We start from the raw sequence: 19,148 nt of genomic DNA, 5'->3' as shown, positions 1-19,148 counted from the left end.
TTAATAATACAGAAGAATTGCTCCACTGTTTGAAATGGCTCAAAAACTTTGGTATGAAGCACTTCTGATGAAAATTAGACTGATATCTTTGATTCATACAGCTATTTTAACTAATAATAATTATTCTCACATTTCCATTAAATGAATACTATATTTCCATTATAAAATTGAAAATGAGTTTGAATTTTTAAAAAATAGTTTTTAAATATCAAAAACAAACATAAGAGTATAGTGAATCATTTAAAACCCTTTTAAGGAAACTAATAACTAATTTTTATGTCAACAATAAAAATAGTAATAGTAATTTATAAAGCTTTGACCAATGCAATAAGAGGGAAAAAAAGATATAAAAGATTGGCAAAGCCAAGATCCACATTCCAGCCCACCTAGTTAAATGTTGAACCAACAATAAAACCAGTCCACTGAACTTAGGCACTATGATTGCCACATTTGGTCCTTAAAAGTGGAGCTGTCAAAACTGAGAGATCTCAAATTTCATTTACTTCCAAGTCTACCCATTGGAATATCACTTCATGCCTCACTCCCTCTCCCATTACTTGCTAGTAGTGCTCCCTTTCCAGATAACTTCTCTTAGTTAAGACTTTTACAGGAATATAAAATGGGTGGGCAAAAAGCCAAGGTCTTGAAACACTTGGTATTTCTTTGGAAGAGGTGCTTCATACCAATGTCTGCTGGAATAAACTATAAGTGTCTAAAAATTGCTTAAAATTTGTGATCATTTAGTAAATGGCAGAATGTGCCTTCACTACTCTTTCTAGAACCTAAATAATCTCTAATGAAATTATAGCCAAGACTATTGGGGACTGGTAGAATCTTTTTAGATTAAAAGCCAGTAATGGCTGGAGTTCTTACTCAGAGTTTACCTTCCCCTCAATTGGTAAGGAGACCAGAGTTCAAAAGGTAATTTTAGGATATATCATTTTATACATACTTTTTTTTTAAATCCTTAATTTTGATTAGCATGTTCTATTAAGCAAGGGACACTAGAACTAGATAATGATCTAAAAAAACTTTCAATTGGAGGAGAAAAACATTATCCATTTAGTAAAAAACCTCATTCTCCTGAATTCCTTTCCTAGTCTAGTTCTAGTCTTTTAAATAATGAAAGGTCTATCTTCAAGATGCATACCTTCGAAAATGGTACCACATTAAATGCATTCTAAAAGTTACAAGGAAGCACAAAATGATTTTTTAAATTTGCTTATTTCCAAAATTACAGAAATTTAGCAGCTATAAAAGAAAATAAGAACTTAATACCCCAAATCCCAAACTGATCCATTTGTTTCATAGAATTCAATTTCACAATATTTATTGCATAAGATTCAGGTATCTAACTTCGATCTCTGGAAATTTACATTGGAAAGCCATTAAGTCTCCGAACAAAATTATGAATTTTTTAAAAAGCCAAACTCCAATTTCCTGCTTATGTCTAAAGGCAAAGGTCAGTGTTCTCTATAAACCTTATTTTTCGTATTTTATGGTACACTTCTACCTGTGCAACATGTAACAAAGCATTCAGATTTGTGGAAGAACTTTGCCAGCTTTATATAGCTACAACTAAAAAAATAAAAATAACATTTCAAAAGAGTATCTCAGCAATACTCAATCATGTGGAGCTATCTAACAATTCTGAGGCACCCAGTCAATGCACTTCCTCTCTGTCCCCCATACAAACCATGACCATATCTTGGCTTAGGACTCACTGTGCTTTCTCTTATTTCCATCTAGCTTAGAGAGAACATGATAATTACAGTGGTAAAGCACAGGAACAACCAAGTGACTACAATTCAAGTATATATCAAAAGCGAAATCTTATCTTATAAAACAGGCCCGGTACCCACATTGTGTTTTATTACTATTATTTCCTTTCTGCTCTCTTCCAACCCTAAATCAACCCAAATCTACGTGAATTTTTTTGTTAATTCAAGATTTATTCAGAACAAATGAATAATATCCTAGTTCTAAACAGTCTTTAGAACATTTCAAAACCCCAGAAAAATACTAGAATTAAGGAGAAATGTTTCCTTTTAAAAATGAGCAAAGAGTAAAAAAAGGCAGTTGTTTTAATCAACTTACAGTTCAAAATTTTACATTTACAAAAAATAATATGTAAACTATCCTTCAAAACTAGTCAGAAAACCTCTACTAGGACCTAACAAATATTAAACTTTAAAAGTGTTCTGAGGGCTGGATGGATAAAATAAATACTGAATGATATAGTACGTTAAACCACTTGTTTAGAAAAGATAAAAAGGGTGTATATATGGGCACGTATATTTGTAGCAGCCTTAAACAAGCATTTTGCTAAATTAAAAGGAATTATTAATAATTTCTAGAAATTTTTGTTAGATTGGTACAACCCAACTTTTTAGGAAAAAATAAACATAAATCCTTCATACTTTTCAGATATTCCTTTAAGTAAATTTAGAAACAGTTCTTACAAATTAATTTTGTAAACTTTATAACATTTTATCACCTTCTATTTAAAATTTAATTTTCCCCTCAATTTCTGCAAAGTGCTAATTTTTTCCAGAAATTATTAACTTGTCATCTCAACCTATATCATACACTGACAGACATTAAGCACCCTGTAATTTACCACATTTTTCATTTTCTCAAAATGAGCAAATAAAAGACTTAACTCACAATTACTCAAGCTTTTACAAGGATTAGTTGCAAGTAATGAAAATTCTGAAATTTTAAAAAGTCTCACTAATTCATCAGTGTTAGGGAATAAGTCATATACCTATATAAATATATTGCAGTATTTTGATAGAGAATCTATAACTAAATAATTAACATAAATAAATGAAAAATTAGGCATCGCATTTCAAAAAATGGCCCCAAAGAAGAAAATACGTATTCTGTTCATGAAAATATAAATCAGTGCTGTATTTTAGAGAACAATACAGCACTGTCTAACAATATCTGTCAAAATTTTAAGTGTACATACCCCTTAGGCCAGTAATTCCAAATATTGCTGTACCTGCAAAAGTATACCACGAAGCACAGACATAAAACACATACACACATGCACATACACACAAAGATATTTCCTGGAGCATTATTTAAGAGAAAAAAGGAGGAGTGGGGTAAAAGGTAAACAATGGCTACCTACATAAGGTACTATGCGTCTGAGAGTCAATTTAATTTTTTTCTTCATAGTCTTCAGTATTGGGAGGGAAAAACTAATGACAATGTTTTGTAAGAGGGGAAAAGAGACAGTACCAAAGGATTTTAACCTAGGAAAACCACAACATAAGATACAGCAACAATGAAGGCAAGTGGATACAGTTTGACTAGAAGCCTGAGTAATATCTAATAAATGTTTAATGTCTTAATTTATCAGACTTCCGTCTTCCTATACCTAATGAAAACAACCCAAATATCCTAAAAGTTAGTCTCATATGAACTTATTTAACATGGGCTGATTTAAAAAGTCCAGCACACACTGAAAAACTGACACAGAATTTTGCTGGTATGAACCACGTAAGACAGGAAAAGTATTATGGAAATAGTATGGAAAAAAAATCTTACCTTTAACTGTTTTTACAAATGCTTGTTTTTCTTTATTTGGATCTTTTTCATCTACTAAAATCCCATGGAAAATACGCCCAAAAGTACCTAAAAGAAAAGTAATAATTAATAAGATCATACAATAACCTTAATAAAATTATAGTAAAAAACTTCCTGGTACAATATAACTTAAACAAACATAAGAAGGGCATTATGTGATCAACATTATTATTGTCTAGTCCCAAGGCAAATGAACTCAAATCTCTGGTTTTTAACAACTGTTAAAAGTTCTTTATAACTATTAAACCTCTTACTTGCTGTCAGAAACATCGTATCTAAACTAAGCTATGAGAATTTGTCTGAATTATCCTAAAAAAACTAATGATATAGCCAGGAGCTCAGTAATGGGGTATCCACAGTGGCATTTAAGAGTCTATGCCTAGCCTCAGAGCAGTGACAAGAAAAGTGGTCTGTCCTCCCTGTTGTTGCAGAGCTTTAAAAAGTAGCCTCAATGAAAGCCCAAAAGGTGTTAATCTTGGATTGAGACAGACACTCCGGGGTTCTAATCCTTCAACTGCTTACTACTTAGAGGGTCTCAGAAAAGCCACTTAGCCTCTAGGGTCACTGCTAAAATATTTAAAAATCAATTCTAAAATCTTTACAGTAAGAAGAGAAGTTAGCTATGACCTTTTTGTGGGGGGTGGGGAAGGAGTAGTTAAAAATGAACTATGAAAATCCATCCAGATTTTATTAGCAATTTTGGAATTGCTAATAAAAAGCTCCCTAATGAGGAGGTGATCATCAAAAATTAATCTCATTTTAGTTTGTTACTATAAAATTTTCTACTTTCCTTCTATCACAATCTAAAAGACAAACTTGCAAATAGTTTCACTTTGCTGCAGATACCATGCACACAAGAGGCTTGCTGTAACGTCTTTAACTCTGTGAGCTGAAGTTGTTACTGTCCATCTATCAAGTCTCACTGTGGCCCAGAGACAGAGAGAAACTTGCATGCTTGAGGCAGGAAAAGCTTTGGATAATCTTTATTTAAGACATCTTGGTTAGAGCAGAGTAAATACCTTCAAACACTCCAGAGCTCCACATCCTGACCTGTCAGCCCCTTCCTTACAAAGGTCTTCCCTTCTGTCCCCACTCAAAGTCACCTTGCTTGACTGAGCTTCTTCACTCTCTCCCAAAGCAGGACTGCAAAAGCTCCTCTGTCTTCTCTTCCCACTGCCTAGTGCCATTTTAAAATATTCCCAAACATGGATTTACATATCTTCAAAAACAAAACTATTATGGGTATGGTGACCATACACTCAAGTATAGCTATGCATACATTACTTTACCACAAGGTTATAGCAATTCCTACCAGCAATGTGTAAAAAATGTGTAAGAGACCTTGTCCCTCAATATCCCTGTCAGCCTGGATGTTATCTATCTTTTTAATTTTTCCCAATCTGACTGAAGAAAAATGGCATGTAACTATTGTTTGATTTGCATTTATCAGATTTCCAGTGTACCTGATCACTTTTTAAAATTGTAATTTGCTACAATGTTTTCTTTTCAGAAATCAATAGAATTTAAAATAAACTACTACTATGGGCCTGAAAATATAAGCAACAACAACAAAAAAAACTCTACTTGGTTCAGAATTTCCTATTTTCCTCAAATTATACCACCACAATAGATTACTTATTCTATCCCATTTAGAGACCAAAAGAAACTGCAAACATTATTCATTGGTCTCTCATTTGATTCTCTAGGAAATGCTTCCTGATCTACTTACTCTCTTTAGACTGTAAACAGATATAAAAACTAGTTATGCTTAGAAAATATACAACCTCGGCGTAGGGGGAAAAAAAGAAAAAGAAAAGAAAATATACAACCATAACAACTGGCATTCCTACACTGAAAAGCAGACCAAAAAATCTACTTCCATTAATTACCATTTGTCATTGGAGGTAGTACCTGACTACTACCTGACTTAGCTACGAATAACTTATAGGTATCCCACCCAACATGAATGCAAAAGGACTCATATGCATCTAAAATATTCCAAACTGGCCGGGCGTGGTGGCTCATGCCTGTAATCCTAGCACTCTGGGAGGCTGAGGCGGGTGGATTGCTCGACGTCAGGAGTTCGAGACCAGCCTGAGCAAGAGCGAGACCCTGTCTCTACTATAAATAGAAAGAAATTAATTGGCCAACTAATATATATAGAAAATATTAGTTGGTGGTGCATGCCTATAGTCCCAGCTACTTGGGAGGCTGAGGCAACAGGATTGCTTGAGCCCAAGAGTTTGAGGTTGCTGTGAGCTAGGCTGCATGGCACTCACTCTAGCCTGGGCAACAAAGCAAGACTCTGTCTATAAAATAAAATAAAATAAAATAAAATAAAATAAAATAAAATAAAATAAAATATTCCAAACTGAATTACAGCAGGGGTAAAAAAGTAACTATTTAACAATTTGAAGAGCTATATGTAGTATTTTTTATTAATTTCTGTCCTCTTCTTTTAGCATTTCCCTAAAACTCAAAATAGAAAGTAAAGGCCAGCAAGAAGAAATGGGAAGGATACCAATATCTATCAAATGCTACTATATGTGAGTTCATTTACTGTACATCATTTCATCTAATCTAGTCTAATAAGAGTTAACAGTGCAGTCTAAATTTAAAGAAGAGGAAACTGGAGATCAAAGACATTAAGCAATTTCTCTAAGGTCACACAAGTAATACATTGTGGGACTGTAACTAGAGTCTAACTCCAAAGCCCATGCATGTTCCTTCTGCTAGAACCCTCACATTATCTGTCAAGAATAAAACACTTCTATTTCGAGGAGATCTGCTAGGGAGTGATCACTTTAAATAAGAACAAAAAATATACCTTAAAAAAAAGTAACAAACACTAATATATGCGCTTTGACATACTTGAAAATCAAGAAGTGCACCCAAGCTGTATAAGGCATTTTAAAGTCTAAAGAAAGGAAAAATGAAAATCATTTGTATACAAGAAATAAATTATACACTGCCTTCTATCCTTATCTGAGACATAAAATGAGATGGAATTTTTTAAATTATTTGAAAAAAAATGTTTGTAGTGGTAACATTAATTCTTAGTCACAAAACTGATTCTGAGATAATAAATACCTTCTTGGAGCACATCTTTTAGAGTTATCCTCTCCCTGGATATTGCTATATCCTTCACCTTGGCTTTGGCCTCCAAAAGAGTGACACTTCTCAGGTCGTTCTTCTCTATCCGCAAGGTAGGATAACCTGAGGAGCCAACAAAGCCAAACCAAGCAATATAAATACCCTTATTATGGTATTGGGGTCAACCAATTCAGTTAAAACTTCAGGACAGCCACAGGAATAAATGTAAGAATAATAAAAGGAATGAATAAAAAATGTAAGAATCATAAAAGAAAATAGGCATATACATGAACTGGGAGAATTACATATGAAGGCCACACTAATTTAGTAAAGAAATGTTTTCCCACTCACCACAATAATACCCCAAAATGTTAAAATGCAGAATTACAACAAGAAACTCTAAAAACAATATTACAATCACCACCACTTCAACTGTCTTTCAGCCAAATGAAATAAGCTTTGACTCATAGAATCTAATTTAATCCCTCCTATGGACAGCTTTCCTTTCAAAAGATTTACTAATACAGTCTCCTAACAAAAGAACTTTTCAAATAAAGAAATATTCAAAAAAAATCTTTTCTAACATATTAATAATACATGATCAACTTAATTATTATGTTATTCCCATAGCCTAGCGATATCCTTATGAGATTCTGATTGCTAAATTCCCATTCATTCTTAATACAATGACAGCAAAAATAAAATGTATAGCCACAAATTTTAAGTTTTCACTCCAAGGAAAAAAAAATGTTAGAATAAAAGGAAAATCCAGTGTTAGCAAGCAGAAGTTAGAATGTTATATCTAATCACTTATTACCTTTGGTAGATTGGGGGGGGGGGCGTGTGCCTAAAACATTAGTGGGCCTGTGCAATGATCATTAATAGTTGCCAGAAGAACTACATGAAAGGCTTTGGGCAACTTTATAAAAGATGTAGGCTGACAACATCTGAAACCACTGATCAGCAGTTTCACTGTGATATGCTTAGGTGTGTAATTATATGTGAGTGTTTAATCCTTCCTGGAGTTCTCTTAAGTTTCTTGGATCTGTGGTCTGTTGTGTTCTGTTACCTTAAAAAATTCTTGGCTATTGTGTCTTCAAATATTATTCTGTTCCTTTTTCATTTGTTAATTTATAAACAAATTTATTTCTATTGACCTTTTTAAGAAGTATTTTGTTTTTAGCACATAATAAATGAATTACCTATCTCCTGGAGGTAATGTCACAATTAAAAACAAGTAAATTTCTTATTGTTAGCAACTAAAATTTTTTCCATTGACTTTTCTTGGAAAGTATTTTTAGCGTATATAATTGAATTATCTTCCTCTTTAAGGTCATAGAACAATAATCAATTCTAATAAGCAAAGCTTATATCTAAACACTAAGAGCAATGATGAGCCTCTTCACTTTCACACCTACCGTGTTTCCCAGAAAATAAGATCTACCCATAAAACAAGCCCTAGCAGGATTTCTAAGCATTTGCGCAATATAAGCCCTACCCCGAAAATAAGACCTAGTGATGGGCGTGGCTACACAGCGCACAACCCATGCATTTCCTTGTGGAGCTGTTAAGAAGAGGAGCAGCCCTTTTCATCTGCCCCATTGTGACAACTACCTACTATCCCAGAGGTGACTGGAAAGGTGCAGGCAGCCCCACCAACAAGGTCGGCTCCCCCTGTCAGGTCCTGGCCAATTGTTCTACAGGAAATAGAGTCACAAGAAATTCAGGATGGAATTCGGGGTTTGGAGAGTTATGATGATACTCCAGAAGACGATTTAACTATATTTGAATAAATGTAGGCTGTTGTACTATACTTAAAAAAAATAACACATCCCCTGAAAATAAGCCCTAGAGTGTCTTCTTGAGGAAAAATAAATATAAAATCCTGTTTTATTTTCGGGGAAACATGGTATTACTGTAATTCCTGAAAAGCATATATTTCTTTCTTTCATTGGTGGTGACTGTAGCTGCTACTGCAATTTCTCTTAAATTTCTTTTAATCTAGAATGCCTCCTCCCCTCTCCTTTTTTCTTGCCACCGTCTTATTGAAGAAACTGGGTCAGTTATCCTGAATAATGTCTGGCATATACTTCTTCAAGTAGCATTTAACTTGTTCCTCTATCCCTGTATTTCCTGTAAACTACAAGTCAGGTCTATAGCCTTGATTAAATCCAGGTTAACTCTTCAGGGATCCTGTAGGGGGAGTCAAGAATACTCCACAGCTGGTACATCTTATCTTGGGGTACAAAATATCTAGATGCCCAATTTTTAGTAATGCTAAGTTTCATTAGTGGATTCAGGTGGTGACAGCCTGAACTCTCAATGGTAAAGTTCCCTATTTCCCTTTGTTCTTATGGTTTTAATTAGTGATGACCTTTTCCTGAATCAAATATTTTATTAGGACTTGCAAATGTGATCTTCTAATTCTATGATTACTTCCATACATTTTCCCTCATCAACCAGCACTATCCGGTAGGCAGTTGTTAGAGTAAATAAAGCATTACTGGAGCCTTAGTTACTTCTCATAATGAATATTGTTTTTAAAAAGTATCACTATTTGTAGATTTTTATTCTTTATATTTCAATCAATTATATAATAGTCATTATTCTTTTTGATGCTCAAATGGTCCCATCTTTTGCCAGTGGGAGCTCTTCAAGTCTGGCAATTTCCTTGATACCTGACATGCTCCAGGCTTATGTTCATTTCATGACTCAGACCTGGAATCAGTTATTTCTTCAAAAAATCCTGGTTCTTTTTAATGGGAAACAGTAATGAAAGAGCACAACACAACAAGAGATTGGGTAGAAGAGAGATATTTTAAATCTTATTTTGCTAAAAAGTAAGTATCAGCCCAAGGAAGGAAATCAGATCTGATGCTCTCAACTCTCCAATGGTAGCTAACTTCCTATTATGATTAGAAAACAATGTAAAGTCTTTACCATGGCCCATCAAGACCATCAAACAATTCACTAATATCCAAAGTCTCTATCTTTATACAGCTTAATGCAGGGGTCCTCAAACTTTTTAAACAGGGAGTCAGTTCAGTGTCCCTCAGACCGTTGGAGAGTACGCACTGTGGGCCCGGGACGAGTTGGCTGCTAAGCAGGACAGGCAGTAGCAGCAAAAACACCCAGAGGGCAGGATAAATGTGCTAGGTGGCCCGAATGTGGCCCATGGGCCGTAGTTTGAGGATGCCTGGCTTAATGGCTTAATTTATATAACTACCTGAAAAATCTTCCTTCTACATTTCTATAGAAGTGGATTTAGTAGCCCTTTTAAGATAATTAATCTATGGAAATCTCCCCAAAGCAAAACTAATTCTAGCAATTAAACTTAACTTGTGATATCCCAATTTTAGAATGTTTCATTCAATGCTCTAGAAAGCAAAAGTTGAAGATCATGCCAAATTTTGCATGTTTTAGATACTATTTATACATGTCCTATAAATGTACTCACCATGCAGGAACACTGTCAAAAAGGCATAGAACACTTTAATACATTGGCTTTAGAATTAAATTAACTCTTACTGGTGATAGGAGTTGCATTGTTGGGTGTGTCAGCTCTCAGATACTGAGTTGTCTGGGTGGAAGGCTGAGACAGCCCTTGGGAACTACTGCTGGCACTGATGCTGCAAACAATTTTTAAGAGAGAAATATTTGACAGGTCAGCTTCAATGAGAAATTTCCTTTTTCTATACATACAAAATGCATGTAGCCATTATAACTGGCCTAAAGTTTTGATGGAGATCACAATAATGCATATATCTCCATTACAATGTGTTCCGTTTCTATCTTCAAAACCAGGTTCATCTTATCAAAATTATTCAGAAATGTAGGTCCTAGTCTTCAGACATTTCAGATAATAGTCGTAAGCTTCACACAAGAATATGTGAGGGACCTATGTATCATCTCCCAAAAAAAGAGCCCACGTCATTCAATTAGATTGGTTTTTAGAAAAGAAGTAGAGAGACAGTTCTCTTTCAAGATGGCCCCAAATCAAATGCCCTTACAGATAGGAGAATATCAAACCAAATCAAATGTGCCAACACACTCAAATCTTGGGAAGGAGTATCATATTTGGTTTAAGTTTGTTTAATCATATACATTTTGCTTCTTCTACTTCCCCAACCCCCTCTTTCTAGAATTTATGGAACTTCTCAGAAATCACTAGTATCTTAATCACTATATTACATCATATTCTCTAATATAGGAGACTCAGAAGATAGTAGTGTCAAATAGTTGCTAGTAGCCCTATGCTCAAGATTATTAAAATTATTACTTTTTAAACATGTACTTTTGTCTTTTTAGTTGGTAGCAACCTTGGCCCAGGTCACTCTTGGGCACATTCTGTCTCATTGCCTCAGACCTTGTAACTCTGCAGCAGTGGAGAAGTGAAACATCATGAAGGTGAAAACAATTGGCATTACAGGCCCTCCATGCCTCTCTTAGCTACAGAATCAGTAGTGCCCAATTAGAGGCTCCTACTTTCCTTAATATGCAAAATCTTTTAACTGCCTATTCTTCACATGATAGTTCTGTATTTTCAAAAACTGGTGATTCAAAAAATACATAATGAAGCCATGCATGGTGGTGTGCGCCTGTGGTCCCAGCTACTCAGGAGGCTGAAGCAGGACAGTTGTCTGAGCCCCAGAGTTCCAGGCCAGCCTGAGCAACACAGCATTTTTTATTATGTTAAAAAAAAAAAAAAAAAAAAAACCATAATGACAAAAGGCTGCTATGTAATCTCCAACACTTACACATGAATTTGTATTTTATCAATATTAAGAGCCCATACAAATATTTTAAAAATGTAAATATATAATATCCAGGCAATAAGCACTGTTAAGTCCCCAAGCAGCCTTTTTAATAACCAATAATACAATCTACCTTCCCCTTTAAAAATACAAGATGAAAGAAACAAAAGAAAGAAAAAAAATAATAATACAGTATACTATTATCTGCTTTTATAACTAAAACACTTCTGAAAAAGTCACAGCAAAAATTAAGATAAGAATGTTCTGCAATAAACATTTGGAGAGAGCACTTATATGCAAGCCATTCTGCTCTGCACAACCACGTATCTGAAGATACACGTTTGCCTAATAAAACACTCCTGAGCATGCCTTCCCTTAAGATGCTCATCATTTTAGGTTATCTACTTCTTCCTGTGATGCTACAGTCAGCCCTGTTTCCTCAGCAACTTTGCTGAAGATACTCTGCAACTTAAAGAGAATATAATAAGATTCATCAGGCTATCATCTGGTCAGAGTTCAGAAGGAGTTTTTAGGCTGGAATTATTCAAGAACGCACCTGTATGAGCTTACATGTGTAGTAGGTATGGGTCTATAAAGAAATGGAGAGCATAAACCTTGAAATGAGAACTGCCAGCACCACCAGTTACTAGCTGTATGACCTAGGACAAACCAAGTGATCCTTCTGGAGCCTCAAATTTCTGATAGAATAAGCATAATTCTACCCCTGAGAAGATGGCTAATAAGACTTCATGAAAAATACATAAGTAAAGAACTTAGGATAGCATCTGGCCCTTAAACCTATATTTATAAATTATTATTACTGGTTAATAATGCCTGTAATCCTAGCACTTTGAGAGGCAGAGACAGGAGGATTGCTTGAGGCCAGGAGTTTGAGACCAGCCTAGGCAATAGCAACACCCCATTTCTACAAAAAATAAAAAAATGAGCTGGGCATGGTGGTAAGCACCTGTAGTCCCAGTTACTCGGGTATGCTGAGGCAGGAGGATTGCTTGAGCCCAGGAATTTGAGGTTATAGTAAGCTATGACTGCACTGCTGCACTCTAGCCTGGGTAACAGTGAGAGATCCTGTCTCAAAAAAAAAAAATTATTACTGATTATTTTTATTATTATTAATATTATGCTTCACCAATCCTTAGAATAAGAAACTACAGGGCTTCTGTTTTTGCAATTCTACGTACTACACAAGGATTAGATCAAAAATCAAAGTTGTTAAAAGTCCAGAATTCAATAATGGAGAAGGAAGAGAAGCATTACCATTCTCAAAAAGGGAGGAAATAAAGGACTTTGGTTTACTCACCCATAAAATGAGATTAAGAAAACCTACCTTGCAGGACTTTTGTAAGGCTCAAATTGTATGATACATGTGAAAGCACTACTGGGGGTCGGGAATAGAGACAGGGTCTTGCTATGTTGCCCAGGCTTGTCTGAAAATTCCTGGCCTCAAGCAATTCTCCCGCCTTGGCCTCCCAAAGTGCTGGGATTACAGGAGTAGGCCAACACACCCTACCTAAAAGCACTGTTTAATATCATCTGCAACCAACATTGCTGATGGCTGAATAATGCACAGACTCTATTTCTCTCCATTAACTGAACAGTAGGTGGCACTCCTGTGCCACCTCAGAATTTCTGAAAATATCATGGGCACACAGTTAAAGGTTTTTTGGGAATGTCTATGTTAATTTTTAATTCCTTCAACAGATATTACATGGTCCCTACAATAAGCAAAGCACTATGCTAAGTGGCCAGAACAGAATTTGGAAGCCAAGACATGAGAGAAGGAAGGAGTAGTCAGGGACCTACCCTGACATTTATTAAAGTCGATACCTACATAGCTCAATCTCGGGTGATGGAAAATGAGATTAAAATGTATATTTGCTAGCACTTAATAGTTTAAAACCAGTATAAATAAACATTCTCATTTGATCTTCATGAGCAAGTAAGATTAGTTATGGAGATATTAACCCTGCTTTAGAATGCAGTTAGGACTTTGGGCAAAGATCTTAATTTTCCTTCAAAATAATTATTACAATTTGTACTTTTCTATTTTTCTGTGCCACTCTTTATTCATTCATTCATTCAACAGCTATTTATTAAGTGTCTACTACATGCCAGGTACTGTGCTGGGTGCTAGAGATAATACAGCAATGAACACAATGGACAAAGAGTCCCACCTTTGTGAAGCCTACATTCTAGCAGAGATTTCTTACTTAATGTCTGTCTCATCTAAGCAGACTATTAATTCTATGAGGGCAGGAAGAGTACCTGTTGGTTCACTCCCCCTCCCCAGCCACCTAAGCCAGTGCCTGGCACAGTAAGCCTTAGGTGGGCCCAATTTAGCCCCAGCAAGAGCTCAATAAACACAGTCAATGAGCAGAGAAAACCACACTTCCCTGGAACAGAAAGACATAAACCAGACAGAATGGCTGCTTCTGACATGAGCTGCTGATACATATTGAAAAAGGCAAAGAATTACCAGTATAACAAAATGGTTTTTTGCCTCCCTCTATTCATTCTTCATTCAACAAAGTTACTAAGTACATTACTATGTATCAGATACTCCCTTAGGCAGTGGACATAGAACAAAATAAAGAGAAATAAAGGGGGACCTTGTCATCAGTAATGGCAGGAGTAGTAGGGTGGTAGAGATAATGGAAACCAGAAGATGAAAATAAAGATACTGCCAGAATACAAATTCAGGCCTTCCACAAAAGAGGAATAAACTTTCCCATAGTCACAAACTAATAGGGAAAGACTACAGCGTGAACATGCTGCAGACCAGTATCTCTGCAGAAAGACTTCAGGGTGAATGTAAAGAGAAGCTCTGCCTCTCCAGCATAGACTCACTTGGCATAATATAGAGAATTAAAGGATCAATTTGCAGTGTTGGGAGAGAGAAAGCCACACACATGGGCTCCAACTGCCCCAGCATGAGCCTGTATCAGGCAATTTTATTCTCTATTTCTAAAGAAGATCTGTGTATAACAGGACTCTGGCTCCTGAGTGCCTGGAATGGAAGAACTCTCTACCAACCCCTTCTAAGGAATTCCACGGAGCCATGGGTTCCATCAAACCTCACGAGGCTGTTGTGAGGATTAATGGAGTTAATAAATGTAATGAATGTAAAGCCATGTATTAACAGTACTTGGCACATAGCAAACACTTTATACTATTACAATAGTGAGTTATTATAATATAGCTATTACAATAATGAGTTCCTCCTGCTCTGGTCCTAAAGTACAATCCTGGAAGTCATTTAATCTCTTCAAGCCAGTTTCTTCATCTTTAAAATAAGTACAGTAAGTATCACACCCATAGGTGGCTGTGAACATTAAAATAATACACGTAACGTGCCTGGTACAGTACTGGTAAACAGAAAACACTCAATAGAATGGTAGTCATTGTCTCAATGGCCCCTATGCAGAGAGAGAAGAAACAGATGTCTCTTAAATGCTATGTGATTACTGGATGGAAACTTCTCTGGCCACCATTGTTAACTTGACTGGAAGGTAAGGTAATAAATAACTGCTAGTAGGATAAAAAAGAGCTGAAGAAATTTCTTCATACTGCAACTTTTTGAAAACAAAAATCATAAAAATGGCACTTACTATGTGTAGGGCTATGTTTTAAGAGCTTACAGTATTATTTCACAATATACCTACTACATGTGTATCTCTGCTTTATAGATGAGAAAAATTGAGACAGACAGGCTATCTAACTTATCCTACCTAGGCCATAAAATTAGAAAGTAAAACAGCCACCCTTCAAACAGAGATGATCTGGCTCCAGAGTTCATGCTCTCAACCACTAGGCTGTACTCTGAAAACAAGTGATAATATACGCTGCTTTTACTCAGGCAAAGTCTGGAAACTTTTGCCTGAAAAGTACAGAGAACTGGAATAACAATTCATGGGTGATAATTATTTCAGCACGCAGACGTATATGTCCCATGGAATCAGAAGGTTCTTGCACAACTCTGGCCCACGTGAGTCCACGGCTCCAGCACACATGCAGGCACTCAAGGAAAATACAACTTTCTCTGTGCGTCTAGACGGATTTCTAAATGCCATGCTCTTCAGCAACCCCTCTACTTACATTCTCTCTCAAAGTCCTATCAAAATGTTCCTGTTACCTCTTTTTCCCCTCAATTGCTTTCAAATGCCGTTTCTTCCTCTGTAAAATCTAAATCTAACTTCAACACCACCATGTACACAAAATACATTGTAAAACATAGCACTCACAAACTTCCCCTCTCATTCTTATCTCTTATCTCTTCTTTCTCTACTTAGGAAAGTAAAAAAGTGGGGACAGAGAGTACTTAGGAGCAGGTACTGAATCCAAACAGCTCCCTACCCACTCATGTTCTTGTTGATACCACAAATATGCTTAAACTGCAGTATGTATCACACTGTATTAGGAGTGGGGATTCAGCAAGGAGTAAGACACACAGCTCCCCAAATGCAAAAGAGCTTACATTCTAGAAGTAAGACTAATACAACTCCCCCCAAAATTATAGAAATAAAAAGTATGATAGCTGATACCAAAAACAAAGACAGAGACAGAAGAGAGAGAAAAGGATGGCTGGGAAGCTTAGAAAAGACTTTAAGAAAGACAGAGGTGGAATTTGAAGAATGGACAAGGTTAGGACTGATGGAAAATGCAGGGAGCCCTGTGGGCAAAAGGAATGCATGAATAAAAGTCCTTGAAGGGCAACATGTAAGACAATAGTAAGGAAGAAGGGATCATTTGATGGGAGCACAAGGGAGCAAGAAGAGGAGAAAAGGTTCAAAGAGAATGGGGATACACCTCCACATAAAAGAGGGCTTCGAAAGTCAAGTCATAAAGCTGGGAATGTCTTCAGGTCAGCAACTGGGAATTAGTGAGGAGGGAAGCAAGAATTGTGAGTTGTGAAAATAAATATATCATTCCATCTTTACCTCTCACCCCATCCTGAGTATAATGTCCTCCTACTTGTCATCTCTGACTCACCCAGGCTGAGATAAGCGAACTCTTGTATTCCTACACTATCCTACACACATCACAGTCATCAAATTTATACACTTTTATAATTATGGGTTAATGTCAAAGATTAAATCTTTGACATCATGAAGTATACCATTAATTTTCATGTTCCCAGCACTTAGCATAATATCTAACCCAGTGTATCTCAAACTGGCCCTATATCAGAATCATCCAGGAAGCTTTAAGAAAAATATTGAGGCCCAAACACTACCCCAAACCAATTACATCAGAATCTCTGGAACATGGATACAAGTAATGGTATATTTTAAAAGCTTCCCCATGACTCTAATGTATAACCAAGGTGAGAACCAATGAGTTAAAGCATAGCAGGTGCTCAGTAAATATTTACTAGATGAATGGACAGGTGGATGAATGGAGAGAGGGAGGGAGGGAGGGATGGGTGGATGAATGGATGGACAGGGGATGGGTGGATAGATGAATGGATGAATGAGGGAAGAATGACAGAGGGAGGAACTAGAAGAAACAAGGCTATTTTTAAAAGGTAATAACAATCTGAAGTAAAGTCCTATCAAAGGGGATGGAAAAATATATCTGATCTCCACTTCTTCCCTATAACTAAAAAAGTGTAATTCCTGACATCACAAATTTTAAAAATTAAAAATAAAATCAGAGAAACACAAAGACAGTGATTAGGTCATCTTACTTTCCCTTTGGCTAGGGCTTGATCATCCTCCCTCCTTCCCCTGAACCAGTATGTATGTGGGTGTGTGGGCTCTCACACATATGCAAATAACTCCTTTTATTTTTTTCCTTTCCCAAAACATGTACAATACCTGTCATCCAGTTCAATCCTTTTCATACTATGAAGGTGCAAAACAGCTAATATTATTGCTACAAGAAATATAACTGCACAACAAACCCCTACACTGATATAAAACACACGCGTAGAAGTGGTTGGAGCTGCATGTACAGGATCATCTGAAATAAAAAACGAAAAGCACATTTAGCTTTTTAAACAAATGTGACTGCTTGCTTTGTGACCCAATATATATAATGAGCATCTTGTTCTTTGTAAAAAAAGAAGTTTTGATTTCATGTGTTCCTTTTTTGATAAAATCAGTTACCAGAAGAATGTGGTGTAAGTTCACATAATTTTTTTGATGTTTTTGTTGTTGTTTTTAACAAAAATTAAAAATTTTAATAAAATTTTTGGTTCACAAGTATAATAGTCCCTCACAAATGGTATACATAAAATATACCAGTGCATAAAATATACCGTGGCAGTGCTGTCCAACAGAAGTTTATGCATTGATGGGAATGTTCTCTAGTGTACTGTCTAATACAGTAGCCAATGGCCACATGTCACTGTTAGGTACTGAAATGTAGCTAGCACAACTACTGGCCCCTCAAATGTACTTAGTACAACCAAGGATCTGAAGTTTGAACTTTATGTCATTTTAATTACAGTTAAAAAGCCACATGAGGCTAACAGTTACCATATCGGACAGTACAGACCTACAGATTCTTCATATTTCCTTAACAGTGATGCCTGGATTAGAGAGATCAGACATCTTTTTGTTGCCAAGGATCACTAACTCACAGGAGACGGAATAAACAGAGGGACTCACACATTTAGAAAAATAACAACAAATGTTTAACCCTTCTTTCTTTTGAGAGTAATAGAAATTACTTTATCTGTTTTAAAGACTCGTCATTAAACAAAATGATACTTAGCTTTATATTATCTAAAAAACAAAGAGTAATAGAAAGATAGGCTCAGCGATAGAGAAAATAACCCAATGACAGAGACACACACAGAGGCAAACTGAGACGAGACACACAAAGATGCATACGACGTGAGCGAGCAGAGGGGAAGACACAAACAGAACAGAACTGGTGTGACTGGAGATTCACGTAATATTTGATGGTGAGTACTAACATCATATTCCTACTGAATAACACCTGAGGAATTGGGGGGTCTATCCTAAATGAGATGGGAAATCATTGCAAGGTTTCAAGCAAAGGAATGACACACAAAATTATTTAAAAACCACCAATGACTGCATGCTGTGTGAAGAATGCTGTGTAGAGGGGCAAAAGTAGGAGCAGACAATGAGTTAGAAAGTTAGGACGTTACCAAAGTAGTCCAAGGAGACAGCAGTGGTTTGGACAAGAGGGTCACAGTAAAGATGAGAAGTAAGTGGATTTAGAAGCAGAGTCAACAGACCTTGCTAATAAATTGTTATAAGGTGGAAAGAAAAAGAGGAATTGAAGTTTTGGCTTAAGGAATTACTTGGATAATGGTACCTTTACAATGATAAAAAAAATAAATAAATAAGCAGGTTGGGGGAAGGGAGTATCATGAGTTTTGGAACACCTAGTACCCATCCATGTAGAGATGTTAAATCAACAGATATTCAAGTTAGGAGTTCTAGGAAAAGGTCAGGACAAAAGATAAAAGTTACACTTTTTGAAAACATGGAAATAACAGAAATAAAATTGCTTTCTAAAACTTAAACTTTGCATCAACAAATGACAAATCAGAACAGAGTACCGCAAAGAGACCAAATGGCTTCTAAGGCAGTTAGACTTGGCTGTAGCCTGAATGAAAGCATGATTTTCCTCAAGAATAACTGTATGCCGGGTGAGGGCTGTTCAATTTTGGAAGGGGTGGTGGGAAAAAGTCCCTAAGGCATGTGTTGG

The 19,148-nt window shown here is 36.0% G+C and overlaps 1 protein-coding gene across 2 annotated transcripts in view; it reads right to left on the bottom strand.

Annotated features, from left to right (window-relative positions):
* RYK (receptor like tyrosine kinase) overlaps positions 1-19,148 on the bottom strand; it is an 89,658-nt gene that overhangs the window by 25,577 nt on the left and 44,933 nt on the right. Inside the window, exons 6-9 of one of the 2 annotated variants that reach the window (XM_076005350.1) lie at positions 17,279-17,423; positions 10,219-10,319; positions 6,688-6,822; positions 3,559-3,645 (exon numbers count right to left, since the gene is read on the bottom strand). In XM_076005350.1, coding sequence (XP_075861465.1) covers positions 3,559-3,645; positions 6,688-6,822; positions 10,219-10,319; positions 17,279-17,423 — 468 coding nt within the window. The remainder of the gene's footprint in view (positions 1-3,558; positions 3,646-6,687; positions 6,823-10,218; positions 10,320-17,278; positions 17,424-19,148) is intronic. The other variant, XM_020288009.2, reaches the window with a different exon arrangement.

This window comes from Microcebus murinus, chromosome 1 (assembly GCF_040939455.1).
Source record: "Microcebus murinus isolate Inina chromosome 1, M.murinus_Inina_mat1.0, whole genome shotgun sequence".
NCBI lineage: Eukaryota > Metazoa > Chordata > Mammalia > Primates > Cheirogaleidae > Microcebus > Microcebus murinus.
This window is presented reverse-complemented; position numbering and strand designations above follow the sequence as displayed.